The sequence below is a fragment of the Silurus meridionalis genome, chromosome 24, assembly GCF_014805685.1.
Source record: "Silurus meridionalis isolate SWU-2019-XX chromosome 24, ASM1480568v1, whole genome shotgun sequence".
Classification (NCBI taxonomy): Eukaryota; Metazoa; Chordata; class Actinopteri; order Siluriformes; family Siluridae; genus Silurus; species Silurus meridionalis.
Window position 1 is genome coordinate 10,235,734 of NC_060907.1, and position 22,402 is coordinate 10,258,135.

Sequence of the window (22,402 nt, forward strand, 5' to 3'; positions counted from 1 at the left end):
AAACATCAACAACAACATCAACAATGAAAAATGGACAGAATGTCAGGAGGAACCAGACGAGTGTGAACTTCATTTTTCACTTCCCTATCTAACAGGAAGCAGTCGTTGTGTCAGCTTTCGGCATGCCCACCTGCAGCGTTTCTTGTGAAACAGGTGTGTTTTCGTGATCTTGTTAGAACTTGCATGTGAGGAGGTGAGGAACTGAGGGAGAGGTTCCAGCTCCTGATATTCATCATATCAAATACAATTACCATCAATATTTCCTCTGATTTGAATACACTCTCTGGAGTGAGTAAAGATCATCATCATCATCATCATCTCCATCATCCTCATGATGTTGGTCAATATTGTTTACTCAGATGTTCCATTTTCTGTTCCTGAGGAGCATGTAGTGAACACAATGTGTGATGGTTGCACACCACATCATTGATGAAAGGCAACATATCTCACACATGCTGCAGCTTTTTCTACAATACAGTCATCAGAACCAACAAGTTGATGGATCAACTCATGCACCATAATCGCCGCGCGTGCGCGTGTGTGTGTGCATGTGTGTGTGGTACTCACCCATCGGGTGATAAGGTTCCGTATCGTACTGAAATCCATGATCTATTCTCAGGTGCGCTGTATCTTCTCTTCTTTTCTCGAGGATCTGAAAAGCGCTAGCTGATTTTTCTCCCCACTATCTGATCCATGACTGTCCTGCTGCTCTTCCTTTTTTCCTTCCTCGAGGAAATTAAAAAGAAAATGCAATAATATAAAAAAAGAAAAAAAAAAAGGAAACGGGCGCCGGTATTGGAGGATTTCCGGATTTTATTTCTGCCCAGGTGCCGCTACGCGCTCGCGCTCCTTCGCGTGACTTTTCAGCTGTTTCTATTTTATTTCTAATTAAAAATTCCTGCTCTTCTCTTCTCTTTACTGTCGCTTCTCCTCCACCAAACTGTTGCCCCGGACCTGTGTGTATTATATAGTATTCTTGCCCTGTCTTGTCCTATCCTGCCCGGTCTGTCTCTCTGTCCTCTGTATGCTGTGTGCATTATATATATCTCTCCTAGCTCTCTCTCTGCGTGTGCGCGCGCGCGCTGCCGCTCCTGCTTCTCTTCTCTCCTCTCTCCTTTCGCGAATACGTCACGAGCCCATGTCGCGCATGCGCACTTCCTGGCACACCCACCCGCCCACATTAATTTTAAACACCACTCAGCCTGATCAGTCGCCTCTCTTGGGTTGCCATGTTCGCGAAAAGTCACCTACATACCTGGTTTATTTATTTTTTATTTTTTTCTATCATTGTTCTAAATTAGGACAATACTGTGTTTGTGATAATGTGATAATAAATGCCAATTCCATGTTTATCCCACATATACGTGTTACATTTGGAGCAAATTGCTTTTTTTGAGATGCTTTTCTGCTCACCGTGTTTGCAGAGTTGTTATACAAGGTGGTAACAAAAGGTTTCGAGACTAGACAATTTATCAACTTTGACACAATATCTCCTTTAAAATAGTCTCTTTGTGATACAGCACTCCAAGCGTACCTGCCACTTTAGGAATGCGTCCTGGAAGTTCTTGTCGAAGCCTGTCAAGCTCCTACTAAGATTTGCGCTGGATCTCCACATTGGTGTCAAAACTGCGAGCTTTGTGCTGGATCTTCATCCTCGGGTAGAGAAAGAAGTCTGCAGAAGCCTATTCTAGCGTGTAGGGTGGATGCAGATGTGAGATCATGCCAGGGCTGGACTGGCACAAAATTTTGGCCCTGGCATTTTGGCCCAGACCGGCTCATTTCATACAGCACATTTACAAATACCATATATCTTTGCACACCTTTGAATATGTATACCAACTCCTATTCCATAAAAGCACTAAAGCCATATAATAATTGTTAGGAAAGAGTAAGAGTTGACACAATAAAAACTTCTATAAAGTGTAATTTATTAATACAATGAAACTATAATTACCACTGATGAATCCCAAAATTAATTATGACATCCATCTTTTGTGTGTGTATGTGTTTGAGCAAGAAAAGAAGATGCATGATGAGTTGTTGACCATAAATCATGTTAAATAATAAAGAAATGTATCAGGCACACTTAAAAAAACTTGTGAAAATTTTAGCTCAACAAGGAAACATCAAAAATTTGCTTAAAGATTTGCTATTTGTCATAGCCAGCGTGGACAATGTTTATACAAGCTATTCTAACCATCTTATGGTAACACAGACGTTATAGTGTGGCTGCTACTCCTGTGGACATAAATGTAACAAGGCCAACTCTCGTAGTCGCAAAGCAAAGCGGATACTATTACGCATGTATGCATGCTATTACTATTATTTTGTGTTTTTGTCTCAGTTTTATCAAGAGGTATCTACACTTCCTCATTTATTATTTTCTTTTTTCGTGCAATTTCTCTGCGCCTAGCTTGCGTTTCTTCTCCATCTCACTCTGACTCTTTTGACAGATACATACTGACTTTGCATGCTCACACAGACCCCAAAGATGTGATTGGATCAGCCCAATGTCAATTAAGAAAAGAACCAATAGGCTGCTGATTAAGTGTCTCATGGCCGGTCTGTCTGGAAACAACCCTCTATGCTGACTTTTATGACAAATACATTACAACACCGCAAAGACCCAAGTGCCAGCAGCTAATTAGGCAAAAAAAATTAATAGGCTGATAAGAGTTTTTAAAGTACATCGGCCCAGCGGGACAATGCTCTATCTGCAAGATGGTCAGTCCACCCCTGTTTCTCGGTGATGGAGTGTGTACATGGTCAGAATAGAACCAGTTACAAAGCTTCAAATCTACACAGGACAATGTCTTTTGTCACACTGGCTTATAAATGTCGGTGCTCCCTGTGACTGTGTGTGAGCAGCCTTGTGCTGCCATCTGTTGGCGTGTTACAAAACTAGTCACAAAACTTTTTGATACCAGTTCATAGGACCAGTCCAGCCAACTGATCTGGCAGTAAGAGACATATTGAGTGATCTGCACACAAGTAGACAGCATTGACTTTTACAAAACGTTCCTTGAATCATCACTTGTGATTGAATTCCTCACATCAGGTTTGCTGGAGAATGGCTGTCAGGGTTATTTATAAGGTAAGGCTTGTGGTGCATTTGTTTTCAGACAGAAATGTCTCATGAAATTTTATCACATGTATCTGTACTGTACTGGGCGTTTTTGTCAACCAATTTAATGCTTACTTACAAATATTCCCTGGATTACATCACCTAGGACACGTTAATATCATAGTACCATTTCCTACTATAAAAATAGCTATGCTTTTCATAGAACAACTATTTATTAACATATGCCTTTTTAAATTGATCTTACATGATACAAGGATAACAAAAGTGCCATTTGTTAATTTTTAGATTGAGATCCGGGCATGATTTGTTCTATAAGACCTGGCAACCTGGATTCAACCTGATAAGGTGACTGTCATTAGAGTAGCACATTAATAGGGCCCTACAGCTCATTTGACCATGACAAATCTTTTGTGGGTGCAGACTGGAGGTATTAAGTATAAATGTCCTTGGAAAGGCTGATGTTTAAACCAGAATGTGACTGGAAATGATCATGTTAGACAAAATGCTAATTTTAAATAAAGCTTTGGGTCTGAAATCCTTATGAAATGGTTCACTTTATATCATTGTATTGATAGGTCGTTCGTATTTCTTTCATATGGACGTGGCCAAATTGTCCATCAACACATCAAGTCTGGCATCAAAATTGTAAGGAACAGCTCTCCATCTCACACTGCCACTGCTTTTTCTTCATGCACGTTTCTGTTTTTTTAACTGGCTAACATTACAAGTAATAAAACTACAGTCATGTCTGTTTCCCAACTATTTAATATGATTTCTTGGATTTGGCTGTGTTTTTCATAGAAAGTTGTAACTTGAGGCCTATTATCAGTATTATTATCTATTTTGAAAATCATTATTATTCGTTACATCATTAATGATATCATTATTATTTTCTATCCTAATAAATCAGCGTTATATTTTATTTTATTCTTGAGGAAAAAAACATTTTCGATTATCATTTAACGCGTTTTCATATACAATTAATACCACTAATATGCATGAGGACCGTGACGTCATCTGGTGCCTTTTTTTAGCAACGTTTTGAGCCACATTAAACATTTTCCCCTGAAAAAAGTCTTTTTATATATATATATATATATATATATATATATATATATATATATATATATATATATATATAATATTTTTTTTTTTTTTTGCACTACTACAATTATAACAAAATTCTCTAAAATATAAGGCAATGAACCAAAGCCAAGACAACGTTGACATATTATGATTTGTTTTGGAAAATGTAATTTTTAATGATAGAGTCAATTTAATGATGCTTTCTTTAGTTTATTCGAACGACCTCATAAATGACTTTATTGTATTTTCTGTGAAAATCGTGTGGCACATTTGGTTAACAGGTCGGGAACGATAGAATAGGAACTCTTTATGCGGGGGCTTGTTTTCCAGACGGACATATTTTCATCCGTGTTTTTCCGCTAGTGTGCGCGCGTTCGGCGGGTTCCGTTAAAATGGCGAGCCGATGGAGGAGTGCAGAGTAATAGAGACGAGAGTGCTTTATTTCTTTAACACGAACAAAAGGGGAATATCTGCACAATGGCGGCGTTGGATCAGAAATCACCCAACGTGCTTTTGCAGAGCCTGTGCTGCAGGATCACGGGAAAGAGTGAAGGTAACACCGCGAAACCTGCAAGTGGCTGAAACGTCAGCTGGGCTAAAGCTAACCAGCCTCAGCGCTTTATTCAGTGCTCAGGAGCAGATATAAACACGAACTGCTTATGTTTTATCTACAGCCACACATTATTATATCATTATATAATATAATTTTAATCATGTTGTAGAGTCCTGTTTTTTTGAAGACCTGCCTAGTTGATGCTTTATATGCTGTCAAAGCTTCTAATATGTTCTTTATAAAATAAAAACACATTTAAATTATTGAATTACTGCTTACTACTACTATCTCATTTGAAATCAGAGAGTATTTATTGGATAAATAAATAACCAAATTAATAAATATTATCCATTTGCAGAAATACATTGGTGAAATATGGTCCAAACATTAAAACTAAAGAGAAAAACAAACAAACAAAACTTTTGATAGCTTTAATATTAATTAATATACAATTAATTATCTTAAAACTGGATTAAAATAAAAAGCATAATTAAAAAAATTTAAATATAGATATATGTATGGGCTGTCATCTGGGTCATATATGGGTTGGACTGCATCAAGGATCAGCTCTGAGCCCTTTCCTGTTTGCAGTGGTGATGGACAAGGTTAGACAGGTGTTTCCATGGACTATGATGTTTGCAGATGATATTGTTATTTGTGGTGAGAGTAGGGAGCAGGTTGAGAAGAGCCTGGAGAGGTGGAGGTATGTTTTGGAGAGAAGGGGAATGAAAGTCAGTAGGAGTAAGACAGAGTACATGTGTGTGAATGAGAGGGAGGGCAGTGGGGTGGTGCGGTTGCAGCAAGGTGGAGAAGGTGTTCAGGTACCTGGGGTCAACAGTGCAAAGTAATGGAGAGTGTGTTAGAGAAGTGAAGAAAAGAGTGCAGGCAGGGTGGAGTGGGTGGAGAAGAGTGACAGCAGGAGTGATTTGTGATAGAAGGGTATCTGCAAGAGTGAAAGGGAAAGTTTATAGGACTGTGGTGAGACCTGCGATGTTGTATGGGTTAGAGACAGTGGCATTGAGTAAAAGGCAGGAGGCGGAGCTGGAGGTAGCAGAGCTGAAGATGTTAAGGTTTTTGTTGGGAGTGACGACAATGGACAGGATTAGAAATGAGTTTATTAGAGGGACAGCGCATGTAGGATGTTTTGGAGACAAGGTGAGGGAGGCGAGATTGAGATGGTTTTGGACATGTGCAGGGACATGGGGTATATCAGTAGGAGAATGCTGAGGATGGAGTCACCAGGAAGGAGGAAAAGAGGAAGACCAAGGAGGAGGTTCATGGATGTGGTGAGGGAAGACATGCAGGTAGTTGGAGTGAAAGAGGCAGATGTAGAGGACAGAGGGGTATGGAGACGGATGATCCGCTGTGGCGACCCCTAATGGGAGAAGCTGAAAGAAGAAGAAGAAATAGGCTGTCAAAATTAACGTGCAAATTAATTTTAATGGCACTAATTTTAACGCACGATTAATGCAGCCTGCAATTCTGTTTTAATTTCTATTAAATAAATAAATAGAAGCCAAATTGAAACCTGGTGTCGATTTATGCTATTTAAAAAACCATAATTACCTTAAAGCATTTACAAGAATATTTTTACGAGCTCCCTGTCATCTGAAAAATGTACACAGGCTTGTCTGTTTGAGCAACAGGCTTAGAGCAAAGAAAAAGAAATAATGTGAATCTGGTATTTCCATTTTCTTTTTTTTCATGTGGTTAATGGACATTAACAAGATCTTTAAAAAAAACCTATAAGACCTTTGAAACATGCCTGGTTTTAATGCTCTATATTGAGTTTGGTTTCACTAATAATATACATACATTTGCATAAAGCATCCATATTTGTCCATGCCCATGTTGATTAGAACATTTAAAACTTGAAAAGTATTCAATTAAGGTACATTTTAGAACAGGAAAAAATGTATGATATAGTTGTGATAAATCACAAGTTAACTCATAATAATAAGTTCTACTTCTTCTCTTTACATATATATATATATATATAAAATCAGTATATTTAATAGTGCTGTAGAGTTCTGTTAAATGAAGACTCGGCTTTATGAAGACTTTGGCTGTTTAATTACCTGCTTCCAACGTAAAACTGCATCTCATGAGTAGATTAATGGATGGATGTTTGTTGTCTTTGGGCAGGAAAAAGTGAGGAAATATGGTCCAAACACTAAACCTATAAACTAAAATAAACAAATAAAAACAACTTTTTTCCCCCCTTCAAAAAACATAAGCTAATTTATTATCTTTTAAATGTGGAAAAAAAAGCACTTTTTTGGATATGTTGTCAAGGCAATCTTTTATTGATTGCATTTTTAGTAAAGTAAATACATATCCAAATTATTTGATTACCTGCTTCCAACTTAAATGTTGGATTTATCTGTTGGATGGATAAATAAATGAACATTTGTTGTCCATGGGAGGGAACACAGTGAGGAAATATGTGTAAAACATTGACCCTAAAAAAAGAATAATAAAAATAAAGTTTTTCTCTGTAAAAAAAAAAAAAAAAAAAAAAGGTACACTAAGATTGTTGTAAGATTATGCAAATTATTCCCTTAAATAAATGTTTTAAAAGTAAAAAAAAAAAAAAAACATTTATAAAATGATTTCAACATGTTTGGAGGTGAATTTATATTTTACTGAACATGGCCTTACATTATTATTGGTCCCCTGGGAAGTCTGCTCTGTTACTGTCCAAGCTGTTCAGGCTTTTCATTTGTTATGCATCAATTCTGTAATTCATGACTTTGAACTTCTGATCAAAAGCTCATAAGATCAAATCCCAACACCATCAAGATGCCACTGCTGGGCCCCTGAGTAAGGCCCTAAACCCTCAGTTGTATAAATAAGATTATTGTAAGCCACTCTGGATGAGGATGTCTGCCAAATGACTTTAGTGATATTTTCCTTTTTATGAATTTCTATTGAAATACCACATAACAGCTTGATACAGTTCTGCTATTCATCCTCAGGTAAAAGGTTTCAGTTTGTGCAGTTTTAATTAAATCAGTTCTTTTTTTGTCTGATTGACACTTTCTCTCTGAAAGCTTTTCTAGCTTGTAATAGACAAATGACCAAGAAATGCCATTGAACCCTTTAGTGCACACATGGACGAAACTTATCCAGATTATTACTCATCCGGAATTAAAGGAGATCAGGGAAGTAAAACGGGATGAAACATTTCAGCAATTTTACATCTAACGTGAAAAACGCTTTTAAATACATTTTTAATTCTAAAGATAGTCCACTAACAAAGTGCAATTACTGAAGGATTTTGAAGGCTCTGACCCTCCTGCTCTGCCACTGGGGTCAAGCCAACTTCATCAAGATAAATATAGTCTCTGTATTAGGCTTTAATGCAGCATCATGTCCATGAGATGTAATATCGAGTACATTACCTACGTCTAGGTCTCATAATACACAGCATCATCTTTCTACCTGCCCTGCCTTTTACTGATGTCTTTTTTTGAGTGTGTGTGTGAGCAAACGCATTTATCCCGCTTTATTAAGCCATGAATTTACTTGTCGTTTCCCGCAGCTGATGTCGCGCACCAGTTTCAGTACGCTGTTCGGGTCATCGGGAGTAATTACGCCCCCACCATCGAGCGTGACGAGTTCCTGGTGTCCGAAAAGATAAAAAAAGAATGTGAGTGTGTGCAGATTTTATAAAAAAAAAAAAATAACTTTTTGAGCTGTGTGTGTGTGTGTGTGTGTGTGTGTGTGTGTTTAAAACCACATCCTATAATATTTAAGTGTATTCATATAAATAGCTGATTTAGTGTAGTGGTATGCGGTTTCTTCTTTAATATCCGCAGCCTGTTAGGAGGTTTTTGATTTGTGTGTATGTGTGTGTTTGTGTTTGAAGTGTTAAAGCAGAGACGAGAAGCAGACGCTGCTTTTTTTTCAGAGCTCCACAGAAAACTCCAAACTCAGGTCAGTGTTTCCTTCTCACCCTGGTGCTAAAGACTGTATGCACTTTGTCTTTTCAGGGCATCATGTATATGTGTCTGTTTTGTTTGTTGTACTCAGGGGGTGCTGAAGCACAGGTGGTCCATCTTGTATCTCCTTCTCAGCCTTTGTGAGGATCCCAGGAAACCATCCACACGGGTACAAATGCAATATTCATAACTCGCATGCAATGACTGCACAAGAGAAAGTCATCTGAATAACGGTTGCATCAAAATAGTGATATAGCTGCAAGCCTGGAGCAGCTAATTTTTTAGGATTTTGGGTCTTCTGGTGTGTGATCTCATGTTAACGGTTTTGAAAACGTTTTGTGCTTCACTGCAGTGCTTGGTAAACAAATAATTGTTAGCGAAATAAACCTTCATTATGGTCATGAGCCTCACCTGTAAAGTATGAGGTGAGAGAGTTAATCAAAAAAGTTACATACTGCTGTTTTAATAAGTGGTTTCTTGGATTATGTCAGATTTTTAATGACATTACATACTACAGCTTTAAAAGGTAGCAATAAAAATGTTTCTATATTTTACAAAATCAAAATTAAAGAACTAGTCAGATGGATAATTTTTTTTTTTTTGGTTTTTGTTTTTTATAAATGTTACATACTGCAGCTTTAATAAAACCAGTCAGTTAGTTGAAATAATAAATGTGTGTTATTTGTAATGAAAGATTACATACTGCAGCTTTAATTGCTGTATCTTACTTTGTAAGTCATTGGTCAGTTAGATAATGTATAGGGATGCACCGAAATTAAAATTCTTGGCCGAAAACCGAAACACCGAAAGAAATTATGCCAATTATTATTAACATTGCATTTATGGCTATGACTGTGTACTAAACTTACAATTTTAATTGCATGAATTAATATTAAAGTTTCAAAGAATAAATCAATTACAAATTATGAAAATATTTATTTATAGCACATTGCAACAATGCACAGGATCAAATAAATTAAAATTCTAACTTAAATGTTTAACTTAAATGCACTCATGTGTACATTAAATAATAATGTACAGGCCCTCTGGCCTGCTGAAAGGTTGTAAAATTAAATATGTTCTTTCATAAAAACAAAGTGCATTCAGAACAAGTGCAACTGCTTAAAGATACAACAATACAACACTATCACTGGGAAACTTCCTGCCTTTTTAAAAACGTCCACCACAGACGGAGTGCGCATGCTCGGAGGGGTTTTGCTTTTCTGTGCCGTGTTCCTCTCATATTCAGCATAGTGATCGGGACGTTTGGATTTCAGGTGATAAATTAAACCCGACGTGGAGAAAGTTTTTGCAGACGCACCCTATCTTGAAATTTCGGCATTACATGTATTGCAAATCGCTATCCGTGGATCTTTCTCAGATATACTGAAACACGTCCACACCGCAGACATGTTGTTTTAGACATGTACGTGCAGGCCGCGGTTTCTGTTTGCATCATCACAACAAACTGTTTCGGCCGCGGTGTTTCGGTGATCAAAGTCTTTCGGCCGAAAACCGAAAATGCGCTTTTGGGCCATTTTCGGCCGAAAATTTTCGGTGGCCGAATATTCGGTGCATCCCTAATAATGTAGATATATATTTTTTTATTTGAACAAAAAGTTACATACTGCCACTTTAATAGCTGGTCAGTTAGAGGAATCAAGGTACCGTAATTTACCGACTATTAAGCGCACCCAAATAGAAGCCGCACCCACAATTTATTTTGAACATAAATAAGCTGCACCTGTCGATAAGCTGCTGTCTACACTGAAACTAATGAACTTTACAAGAAAGTCATTGTTCACTGTCTTCCTTCCTCCTTCCTTTCACAACAACAGCATCGTCATGCGTTTAAAAATCACCATCGGTGAATTTTTTTTTTTATCCCAATGCCGTGCAGCTCAGAACACAGGTGAAGTGCGTGTTTTCATGCCCGGTTGTTTTCAGCGTGACGAATGATTCACATTTCCTGTTGACAGTCCGAGTGAGCGGCAGGTCAAACGTCAGAGGAACATCATCCATATTTATGATGTGGTGCGGCCCGATTCAGTGGGAGCGCATCTGATTTAATATAAAGAGTTTCATTGGTTCACCTGAACCCGTTCCGCAATTTCATTGGTCTAATGTTATGGGGCTCAGATTTTTGGCTTGAAGTTTGTGAAACCGGTAAAAACCCAGGAAAAATTTATAAATTAGCTTTAATAACTCATTAGTGAGAGAAATGTTTCTAATTTACAAATAAAAAAAGACATACTACACAATGGAGCTTTAAAAAGAGTCAGCTAGAAAAAAAACACAACAAATGTTCAGTTTTCCGTCCGGTGACTGAATGTATAGTAAGCAGGGTTCCAAATATAGATCATTGCTAGTTCTGGAGATGCTTCTGCCCTATAAAGCTTTTTTTACCAACTGATACATTTCTAAGGAAACCATGTGACTTCTGTGCTTTTCATATGCATGCGTGAATGTACTGAGTCAGCACAATGTGTTAATGAGATGGTGATGTAACCTGCTCTCGCTCCGTCTGACAGGTGGGCAGTTATGGTTCAGTGTTTGCCCAGGCTTTGCCACGTGATGCCCACTCCACACCGTTCTACTACACTCGGCCACAGAGCCTATCTCTCAGCTACCCCGAGCGCTCTGCACTGGCTGCCCACAACGCCTCCAGCATGGGCACCAGTGGCATCAGTAGCCTGGGCATGTACCCTCTTAATGGCCCCGGCCCCAGCCCTCAATCCCTGCTTACTGGGTGAGTCGGAATTTTTGTTTTCCCACTTTTACTTCCCACTTCATTTCATAAATACAGGACAAAAGACGAGCTTGAAACAGGTCTCATATGGTATTCATGTTTGAAATATTACCGTTACTGTATTGTTATTAATTTATGTAAACTAAAATCGCTTCCCAAGTCCTTGCACACTTTCTAGGGTACAGCACAGAAAACGAAATATTCACTTTTGGAGTTTAGGATTATTTGGTTATTTATTTGATCCATTTTGGTCAAAGCTGTTAAACTTTGGGATTTTTTTTATCCCCTCTCCTACAGGGCCAATATCTCCTCCATCTACAAATGTGTGTCCGTTCTGCAGAGCTTTATTTGTGGCTCTGCTTGTAAATTGCGCCACGAGCCCTGAATTATTCACATCTCCGCCATCATCCGCGAGCACTTTAGATATTTAAAGCGCCGCCGCATTTGCTCAAGGCCCCGCGATCGAATCGATCGACGAATCCGTTGCATGAATCCTTAGGCTTTGCTGCGGTATTGCGATTTCACCCTCCACATTCATCGTCATTCTTTATAGTCGAAAATGAGCCATTAAAAGGTAATTAGCGCAGTCCCATAGGCTTCGCTAATGGAATCGTAATATTTTAGTAGACGGCCGAGGCGTGTGTTAATGTGCACCACTAATTTAAAAAAAACTTGCTTGAGTGTCTTTTATTTATTTATTTATTTTTTAGGAATCTTCCCTTAATTAAGATCTTCTTAAATTTGCAGTAATGGATGCAGTAACCAACAAACACTTGAATGCGGTCTTGTTTGCTCTTGAACTAAAAGCATAAAGATTTATTGCCTGGTGTTGAGAGTTTGGGGCAAAAGAACGGGTTGTGGGATTTTTCACAATAAGGCAACACTGTGGGAACTGTGGAAGGCAATTTTGCTCAACATTAAAACAGCATTTCAAAGAGATTTTTGGCTAAAAATTAAACGTTTTATTGAGTCAGGAGATTCAAAAAATGTTTATGTTCAGCTGTTCTTGTGGTCTTTCATCGTAGTAATAGCTTCAGGGAGTATTTATATTTCCTTGTTCCATGTTCATATAGTATTTTTTCTATATTATTTAGCCAACTTGATTGGCTTTCATGGTGCGAATCGGGACGTGGTTCTGAATTCTGGCGGAATGCGTATTGCCACACACAGCCTTCACATCAGGTCTACTGCTGAAAAATGACGTAGCAAATCTCATATTATAAAAGGTTATTTAGCAGGTGCTCACTATGGCATTTAACAAAACAAGACGTTATTTTCCCGTTCTGCATCCAGGAAGATGCAACTCTACCTCTGCCATGTTAATCTATATTCTGTGTGACTCTCAGGACACCCAGTCTTGTGATACATCATATTCATTTAGCAGCAGCGGTGCTGTGAGAACATATAAAATATCAGTCCCAAATTATTGGTCACTTTCTAAATAATGAAAGTATAGCGCATCTATTAATTATTACAAATAGCTAAATTGTTTTTTTTGTTTTTTTCATCAATGCAAAAATGTTTAAAAACTATATTAGGATACAAACGCCAAACTAGTATCCAATGCAGACTTTTTAAAATCGACGCATCACATTGCTAAATTTTATGTCAATGCACCAATGCCCATCGGTGCGTCTCACCACCCCCAGTGTGGCGGAGTCGAGGAATAATAAGGGGTGTTTACGCTTCTCTTTGTGCATTTTAACCACACAATCACTTTCTGGCTCTCTTGTACTTTTGCACAATCAGCACTTTGTAATTGTCAGTTTTTTTTAATCATCACTGAGATATGCTTTTAATTCGGATCGTAAATCATTATCATCTCCTGATGTGTTTGTGTGTGTGTGTGTCTGTGCTTTAGCACCCAAGTTGTAGCCGATCCAGCACGTGGCCCTCGACTTTGGACTCTCCCGATCACAGGGGCCGCTCCGCTGAACTCCCGACCCACAACAGGCTCCGTCCCTGGCCCCAGCTCTAGTCCTGCACCCAGGCCCCCTCACAGACAGAGACGGGACGGAGACACCGGTGGTGAGTCTGGTCACCATGGCAACTCGGAAACAATGTAGTATGGTCTTGGTGATGTAAATGGTATTCATGATTTTGGATGTGTTTTTATTCTTTTCAGTTCAATTTATTTTTATCTGAATTTGGATATTGGATCTGTAGTATTTGAATTTCAACAACAGTTGAAACTCTCTTTAGTCTAAGCCCCGCCCCCTACCTGGGTAACGCTCCACCCCACATACCTAGCAAAGTTCAAACCGAGTTAGCAATTTCAGGGCCTGACTGCAGCATGACATCATTTTCAAGCAGTGAGGTTGGTTATTTATTTATTAAGGGTGTTCACTTCAGGCCTTACTTCATTATTTAGATAAAAATGATAAACAGTTGTTGTACAGCATTAGGGAAGATCTCAGTCTCTGTGGCTACCATGTGCAGGCTTGCTGATAGGATTAGCATTGCAACTGGCCTTTTGCTCACTTGGTTATTCAACTGTCAATACTGTAAACACAGGGAATTGGGCTCATGCTGAGTTACTGCTGCAAAAATTCTCAAGCGTGGCATTCGCTCCCATGTTTTTCTTTATAATAACATTGGTTGCATGATTAGTTGTACTGGAGGTGGTATGTTTTTATCCGGCATTGCATGCTAAAGGTTTCTAAAGGTTGTTCATCAAAAGCTTTTGTTGTAAACTCAGCTTCATCACATTCACCACATCAATTACTTTGTCTTTTATAAAAGTTTTACAAGTGTTTTTTTTTCTGGTTTCAGTGCATGCATTATTATTATTATTATTATTATTATTATATATTAATATATTAGTAATATAATATAGAAACATATGAATACATTAATATAATTTTTTTTCTGATGGTGGTCATCCAAAGCTTGTGTTGCAAATTTAAAATCTTATTTACCACTCAATTTCTTCACCTTTTTGAAAAAAGATCTAACAGTGTTTTTTTTTTCTGGTATAAATTGCAAGTATTGTTAATAATTAGGGCTGTTAATCGATTGCAATATTTAATCGCGATAAATCGCATGATTGTCATGAGTTAACTCGTAATTAATTACAAATTAATCACACAATTGTATTTGTTCTAAATGTACCTTAGATTAATAGTTTTCAAGTTTTTAATACGCTCACATTTCCACGGACAAATATTGATGCTTTATGCCAATGTATGATTTACATTTTTGATAAACATACACAACATAGAGCATGAAGACAAAATATTATTGTAAATGTTTTATAGTAATTATGGTGTTTTAATTACATAAAAATCATCAACCGAACTTTTTCCTGTGTTTCCACACGGACCGTTTTAATTGCCGGATGTGTGTCTCATGGTGGATTGTGGTGCTTGATTTGAGACATGGCACAGAAGTAAAGAAAGGATGTCAGTGTTTATAAATGTTTTCATCTTTTGAAGAAAGCTCTACCAGTGTTTCTTTTGGTTTCATTGCATGCATTGTTATTTCAGAGCACAGCAAGTATCTGGCTGTGCCGGTTTAAGCCATGATTTGTGTTTATGAACAAATTATGTAGGGGTTGGTGTAAAGGTCATTTAAAATGCTTGACAGGAGTCCCACCCAGCCGCCATCAAGCACTGAAACACAATTTACCGAAAAGGTTTCTCAGCCGCATAATACACCTATGCTGAATCCCTTTTTTTAATTTTTGTTTTCCATATTTTTCTAGATTATTTGTACTACATAGAAAGTGATCCATATTACACCTTTTACATAAAGCAATATTATGATGCATTTTGAATAAATAGTGCATATGTGGTGATCATCATTCCGTATAGATCCATGAAACACAACCTCTACTATTCAATTAGAGGAGGACTGTAGAATGGTCTTGAATTGATTAGCCAAATACTTTGCACTAAACACTAATTAAAGGTCAAGTTGGTTTTTTTTTTGTGTGTGTTTTTTTGCAAGGTAAAATGCAACCGTTTTTCCACGAAGGTGAATATTAGGCTGGCATTCACATAGGCCATAGCAGCGTGCCATGTTTTGTTAAAGAAGGTGATGATTTTAATCCTGCCTTCTGTTCACTCAGCCCTGGGACACTGTCCCTCTCTAGTTTGGACAGATATACGAGTGTGACCTTTATAGCTTGATTGCGTCTCTCTTTTTCCTCTCTCTCTCTCTCTCTCTCTCTCTCTCTCTCTCTCTCTCTCTCTCTCTCTCTCGCTTTCTTACTCTCTCTCTTAAATCTTTTCCTCTCAGCTGAAATCGGCGAGGCCGCCCTGGTGCGAGACATCCTTTACGTCTTCCAGGGAATTGACGGCAAATTCATTAAGATGTGCACTCCAGAGAACTGCTACAAAATCGATTCAAAGGTAAATTCATTACGGCTTGTCCAGGAATCCTGTTGTGTTCGGGCGAGTTATTTTCCCTTGCCACTAGCTAAAGGCAAAAATACTATTTATAGCACTTTTTATTACCCTAATATAGTCGATTGACCTGGAAAATCTGCACAAATTACTTTAACTGGCTCTAATTTATTTATAAAATGCAGAGTAAATACACCGATCAGGCATAACATCATGACATTAAACATTATGAGCGGTGAAGTGAATAACACTGATTATCTCTTTATCATGGCAGCTGTTAGTGAGTGGGGTATATTAGGCAGCAAGTGAACATCTTTTCCTCAAAGTTGACGTGTTAAAAGCAGGAAGAATGCTCAAGCGTAAGGATTTAGGCGAGTTTGACAAGGGTTAAGGATCAAGACCACTGTGTCAGAGCATCTCCAAACCTGCAGCTCTTGTGGGATGCTCCTGGTCTGCAGTAGTCAGTATCTATCAAAAGTGCTCCATGGAGGGAACAGTGGTGAACCGGCGACAGGGTTATGGGCGGCCGAGGCTCATTGATGCAAGTGGGGAGCGAAGGCTGGTCCGTGTGGTCCGATCCAACAGACGAGCTCCTGTAGCTCAAACTGCTGAAGAAGTTCATGCTGTTAATGCTCGATAGGGCAGGACTGTTTTGGCAGCAAAAGTGGGACCAACACAATATTAGGCAGGTGGTCATAAAGTTATGCCTAAACGTTGATCCTAGATATATTTATATATGAGGTTATATGTTGCATATCATATATAAACTTCAAGGTAAAAATGTGCAAAGCCCCAAATATTCAGGCAAAATATTTAGTTTTTAATGGTTAACAAATTATTATTTTTATTATTACCAACAAATTATTATTCAGTAAAAATCAAGCATGAAATATATACTGTAAATCTCTCGATTTTATTAAAAAATATTTTTTTTTAGGTCAGTTTTATTAGAATAATAATGCGTACAAGATGATACATGAGTTAATTACTCTGTTACAAATATAGTAAATGAGGAAACTTGCTTCATTTAAATGCTTGGCCTTTTTTTTTTTTTTTATCGTGAGTTTAGATTTTCTTAGGTTTTTTTACTTTGAGATGTTTTGTTATTCAGGATGGAAAGAAATACAGTATGAGACAGATTTATGTAGGATATATTTAATCAATTAATTAATTATTAACGTTCATTTCTTTTGTGCACAAATAAGAAACATCCTAAAATCTCTTTGAGGTGTTTTGTCTGTTGATGATCTGTTTGTATATCTTGGTTAGACTGGTAGTACAGTAGCCAAGCTGTACTCTGATTGGTTAAGAAGATCTTGCCCTGTAGTAACCTCAGACAAAGCTTAAAAAATGGAAATATTGTTTTACCTGATCTCCCAGTCATCCCAGTGCAACAGAAACTCAATACCAGATCCTCGGTCAAGGTCAACCCAAGCTGGAGAGCCTTCATCTGCTCATAAGAAGGAATTAATTTTTTAAGGGGCTTTCACTGATGCCTTACATTTCGCCAATACTCCCAGATCCAGACACATGAGCCAGTAAACATCAGGTCTTCGAAAGCCGACAGCTTAGCCCTATAAAAATAAACTAAGTCACTGCAAAGATTTTATATGTTGTGTAAAAAGCATCTGATGCAGTAAAATTGCATTGAGAAAACATTGAGAAAAGTTGTATTGAGAAAAGTTGTTGAGAAAAGTTGTATTGAATCGTGTTTGTTTGCTGGTGTAAGTATTCAGTATTTGGTTCGACAGCATTTGATTTCACGAGTTTTTGTTAAGCAGCATTTGAGGGGGTGAGAATATGTTTAAACTATTTGGTAGCCCAAAGTTTCGATGAATGGGTTCTGATTAAGATCTGATTAAGATGTATAGCTTTGCAAAACATTGTTAGTGTTTCTATCACAGTGTTTTATTGAACAGTATTTGTGATTAGAAAAATGTTTGATATAATTAGAAATCAGAATACTTTACTGATCTCGCAGGGAACTGTGGATATGTTGGATTGCAGTCGCTTACAGTAAAATCAAATATTAAATAAAAATAAAATATAAGAAAGTTCAAATAAAATATACATATTAAGATCATTATTAAATATAGATGCTGTACTTATCAATAAACTTCCAATGTTATTGAAATATACTGTATAAAATGTGTAGCTGTTTTCGATTTTATATATACACAATATAAAAATTACAAATTTTATTTGCTGAAATTGAAGGCAAGAATATCAGTAAAAAATAAACCCATTTAGTGCATTCAATAGCCATATTATCTCAATATTTAAATAGAGTCACTCATGTATTTATTTATTAAATCTCACACAGTATCTTGATGCGGTTTTCTTTCTATCGTGATGTGGTCTCCAAAAAAGCTGTTTTGAATTTCCCAAGCACAAAATTTTTAATCTCCAAATATTTATCTTTGGACTTTTTAAAATGTGCTCCACTACCTGCTGTACACGGCCACGGCCCAGAGACTTTTATATAACGCACTGTATATAAATCAAAATATATAAATCTGTTTCAAATTACTTTAAACCACACTGTATGGTGTTTTCTTTATGTTTTGTGTGTGTGTGTGTGTGTGTGTGTGTGTGTGTGTGTGTGTTTTAAGGCTGTCAATCGATTAATATTTAATCAAGATTTATCGCATAATTGTCATGAGTTAACTTGTGTTAATCACAACTTAATCATACATTTTCATCTGTTTGAAATGTACCATAATCTTAAGTTTTTAATACTTTATGGACAAATATGGATGTTCTTTTTTTTTTATTATGTAAATCATCAGGACACCAAACAGAACTTTTGCCAGTGTTTCCACACAGACGGTTTTATTTGCCGGATGTGTGTATCACACACATTTTGTGTGTGATACACAAATGTGGATTTTGGTGCTTGATTTTGGTGCTTGATTTAAGACTTGGCACATCAGTAAATCAAATGTTTATAGATTACAAATAATTTTTCGTTAAGTTTTTTTTTTTTTTTTAGATCAGAGACGTCGTGAATTATTTATTTATTTATTTATTTTTTGTCGAAGGTTTCAATTTTGTCTCTTTTATATTTATTTATTTATTGTTGCTATATATTTTACTATTATAAAACATTTTATATAATAATATTTAAAATGTGGAAAAAGTGAAGCGCTGTGAATACTTTCCGGATGCACTGAATATGTATAAATATGAGAATATCACAAAACTAAAAGTAAGAGAAAATATATTATATAACAATAATGTGGTATTTTATTAATATCCCCAAAGGCTTCCAAGAACACAGTGTTAGTTTATGTCAGAGCTGTTGTTAGGCAAAAAGTTATTGCTTGTTCTCCAACAGTTTTGAAAATAAATACATTTAATCTGTTTTTTTTTGTGCTACTGTTAAAAAAAAAGAAATACAGGATTGTGTCCGGTACCTACAGTGACTTTCTGTTCCAATACCCTTATAATACTGTTAAGGTTAAAAGGTTTTAAAAAGGGTTTAAAATGTTTTTGAACCATTGACAGAAGATATTTTGATCAATATCTTTTTAAAGGGCAAAAGAAAATTGAGTCTCACACACTAAATGTGTAACAGTGTCTAGCCACAGGAAAAGGACAAAGTCGTGGTGGCAGTCATGCTACTGCACTTGCCTGCTTGGGTCAGGTAAAACCCATGTGACCTCCTGTTTGTAGTTTTGGAGCTGCATAATTAGATTTATGTGATTTTTATTTGTGGGGTTTTTTTTTTATTAGAAATTATATATGGGGGGGAAAATACAGTGAAAAGCATTGAACTGTCTCTCTATTGATCTTTCTGAAGAATAAATATTACAGCTCTTGTTCAGGAGTGTATACTTCTGTATGAGGAGAATTTTATTAATGTATAGCTGTGATTTATTTAAAAAAATCATCTTTTAAATGTTACTTTTTTGCAGTTACATAAGTAAACAATACCAGGTTAATAGAGTGATGGGATCAAATTGTAATTTCTTAACTTTTTATTTATTTATTTATTTTTTTACAGAAAGTAAATACAAAATTGCGCCTTATTAGAAATGCAGACATTTGTACAGGCTTAATGTAAATGTTAGGAACTTGAGTTTGCAACAATTTTTTTCAAGAAGTGTTTGATATTATTTATATTTGTTTTTTAAAAGTACTTTAGGACACTGTGTTATTCTGGCAGTCATTGACTAACAATCATGTCAATATGTTTTTTTTTTTTTTTTTTTTTTTTTTTGTATTTAAACTCAATGTGCCAGTGATCACTGCTTTACATTAATGAGATGTAGATGAGCTGAACAGTTCTAAAATACCAGAAGGTATGTTTAGTTTGTATAAAATAAAATAATACACTGTATTTCCTCCAGGTTCCACTGTGCAAGTCTTTGCGAGACACCAGTAGCCGGCTAGCGGAACTCGGCTGGCTTCATAACAAAGTCCGCAAGTACACCGACTCTCGAAGTTTGGACCGAGCCTTTGGTTTGGTCGGGCAGGTAAATTTTCAGATGATATCACAGCTCTGGAAAGACTGTATTTCTCACCACACCACATTTTCCATTCCTTTTCCTTTTTAAACACCTTTTCAATAAATCTCCATTAAGGCATGTCTAAAGTTACAGTTTTCTCAGGAAATTGTAATTGGAGCCTTTACGCATCTTATTAAAAAAAAAAAAAAAAAAACAGGATTTGAACAGATATGTTCCAGAAATGTTAGAATTTATCTTTTTTTTTTTTTTTTATTATTATAATAATTTGATAAAATCAGATGCCAGGTTTAGATCCAGAGTAACTTACAATGATCTAATGTCTACAACTGAGCAGTTAAAGGGGTGAAGGGCCTTGAACTGAGGCCCAAGCAGTGGCAGCATGTTGGTGCTGGGATTTAAACCCACAACCTTCTGTTTAGAAGGTTTAGTTTAGTGTTCTTCAATATTTTGATCTTGTATCATGAAAAATATTATGCTATGGTATTTGTGCATGATTCACTCTTTGTGTAAAAGTAGGAAATCAAATTTAGTTGAAAGTTTGGCATATGGATAAAGATTTTTTTTAATTTAGGGGTAAAAGTGTGTCTCTTTTCAGAAAACTTGTCACTATTAATCACTTGAAAAATTCACCATCATTTGGTACAAAGGCAATATTCATAAACCTGATCGCATTCACACACCATTGCTGACAGAATGATATAACAGAAATATTTGACAAATACATATTTAGTCCAGACAGACTTTAAAATGAGGTGTTGTGCTCTTGGGCAGGCCTTGAATATACTGCATTAGTGCCTTTTGTAGCCCTGGAGTTTCACCTCTGCAATCTCTTGAAGCAGGTTAAGTGCGTTTCTAAGAATATTCGTGTGTATAAAAACAGGACATCCTTAAAGATGTTGACAGGAACTGGGTTGAGAACATGCCACAGCTTGCTCATTCAGAATGAGAGAAACCTTTGTGACCCGGATTTGTTTCTTTGCCTTTAATGGGATTCTATAGAGTGATGGGAATCTAAAGAGTGTTCATGGCAGGGAGTGAGTTTCATTTGAAAAATCTTTTAAACATCTCATACCACATAATTTTTTGTTAGAACAACCTCCAGTCTTCTTAGAAGATGTCCCACTAGATGTTGTGGAGAGTTTGAGTTCATTCAAAGCAACAAGGGCTTTGGTAAAGTCAGGTACTGATGTAAGTGAAGTGAGGAGGTCTGGGGTGCAGTCAGCGTTCCAGTTCATCCAAAGGTGTTCAATAGGGTTGAGGTCGGATCTCTATAGCAGGCCACTCAAGATCTTCCACTAGAACCCATGTAAACCATATCTTCACGGAGCTGGCTTTGTGCACAGGGACATTGTCATGCTGGAACAGCTTTGGGTTTCTTGGGCTTTTTTTTTTTTTGGTGTTCTGTGTGCAATAGTGAATGAATTTGATGAATTTGCTTCTGCTTGCTTTCGCTTTCTTTTCTTCCTCGCTTTCTCTTTCCCATCACTGCAAAACCTGCCTCTATCAAATCCCATCACCCTCTCATCAGGAGATAAAATTGTATTGCTGCCTGTTTTCCTCATACCTGTCTTAGCCACTTTCTTTTATTATGTAGAGTTTGCAGGCTGAAATTGTACTCACTGATGAAAATAAAGCTCATTTATATTTCGGTTGCAGAGTTTTTGTGCATCACTGCACCAGGAGCTGAAGGAGTATTACAGGCTGCTATCAGTGCTGCATTCACAGGTAAAAACAAACCAGCAGGACCAAACACACTTCAACAAACTGACATACAACATTACAGTATATTCAGGGTTCCTGCGCATTTTGGAAAAAGTATGGAATTTGAGGGTGGTGTGTGTGTGTGTGTGTGTGTGTGTGTGTGTGTGTGTGTGTGTGTGTGTGTGTGTGTGTGTGTGTGTGTGTGTGTGTGTGTGTGTGTGTGTGTGTGTGTGTGTGTGTGTGTGTGTAGGGTATTAAAAAATATTATTTCCATACTATTGCACTATTCGGTTTTATTAAAATTAAGAATGTTACAAATATTTTTTATAAAACAAATCCTAATACATTGGAAAACTGAGAATTCATATAAAAACACTCCGCGTCCCTGCTTTCGTTTTCAGTCTTTTTCCAAATGTTGCTCGTCCGGATTAAAACCTTGTACTGTACAAAATGTAAGACAGTTCCA

General features: G+C 36.8%; 2 protein-coding genes across 2 annotated transcripts in view; one reads left to right on the top strand and one right to left on the bottom strand.

Moving 5' to 3' along the window:
- The window catches only part of atp11a (ATPase phospholipid transporting 11A), a 94,760-nt gene extending 93,640 nt beyond the window's left edge, over positions 1 to 1,120 (bottom strand). Inside the window, exon 1 of the mRNA XM_046837046.1 lies at positions 568 to 1,120. Coding sequence (XP_046693002.1) covers positions 568 to 606 — 39 coding nt within the window. The 5' untranslated portion in view covers positions 607 to 1,120. The remainder of the gene's footprint in view (positions 1 to 567) is intronic.
- Positions 1,121 to 4,518: 3,398 nt separating this feature from the next.
- tubgcp3 (tubulin, gamma complex associated protein 3) overlaps positions 4,519 to 22,402 on the top strand; it is a 31,850-nt gene continuing 13,966 nt past the window's right edge. The window contains exons 1-9 of the mRNA XM_046837693.1: positions 4,519 to 4,724; positions 8,269 to 8,376; positions 8,596 to 8,663; positions 8,760 to 8,837; positions 11,200 to 11,417; positions 13,279 to 13,445; positions 15,657 to 15,769; positions 20,116 to 20,241; positions 21,892 to 21,960. Of these exons, the coding sequence (XP_046693649.1) occupies positions 4,649 to 4,724; positions 8,269 to 8,376; positions 8,596 to 8,663; positions 8,760 to 8,837; positions 11,200 to 11,417; positions 13,279 to 13,445; positions 15,657 to 15,769; positions 20,116 to 20,241; positions 21,892 to 21,960 (1,023 nt within the window). The 5' untranslated portion in view covers positions 4,519 to 4,648. The remainder of the gene's footprint in view (positions 4,725 to 8,268; positions 8,377 to 8,595; positions 8,664 to 8,759; positions 8,838 to 11,199; positions 11,418 to 13,278; positions 13,446 to 15,656; positions 15,770 to 20,115; positions 20,242 to 21,891; positions 21,961 to 22,402) is intronic.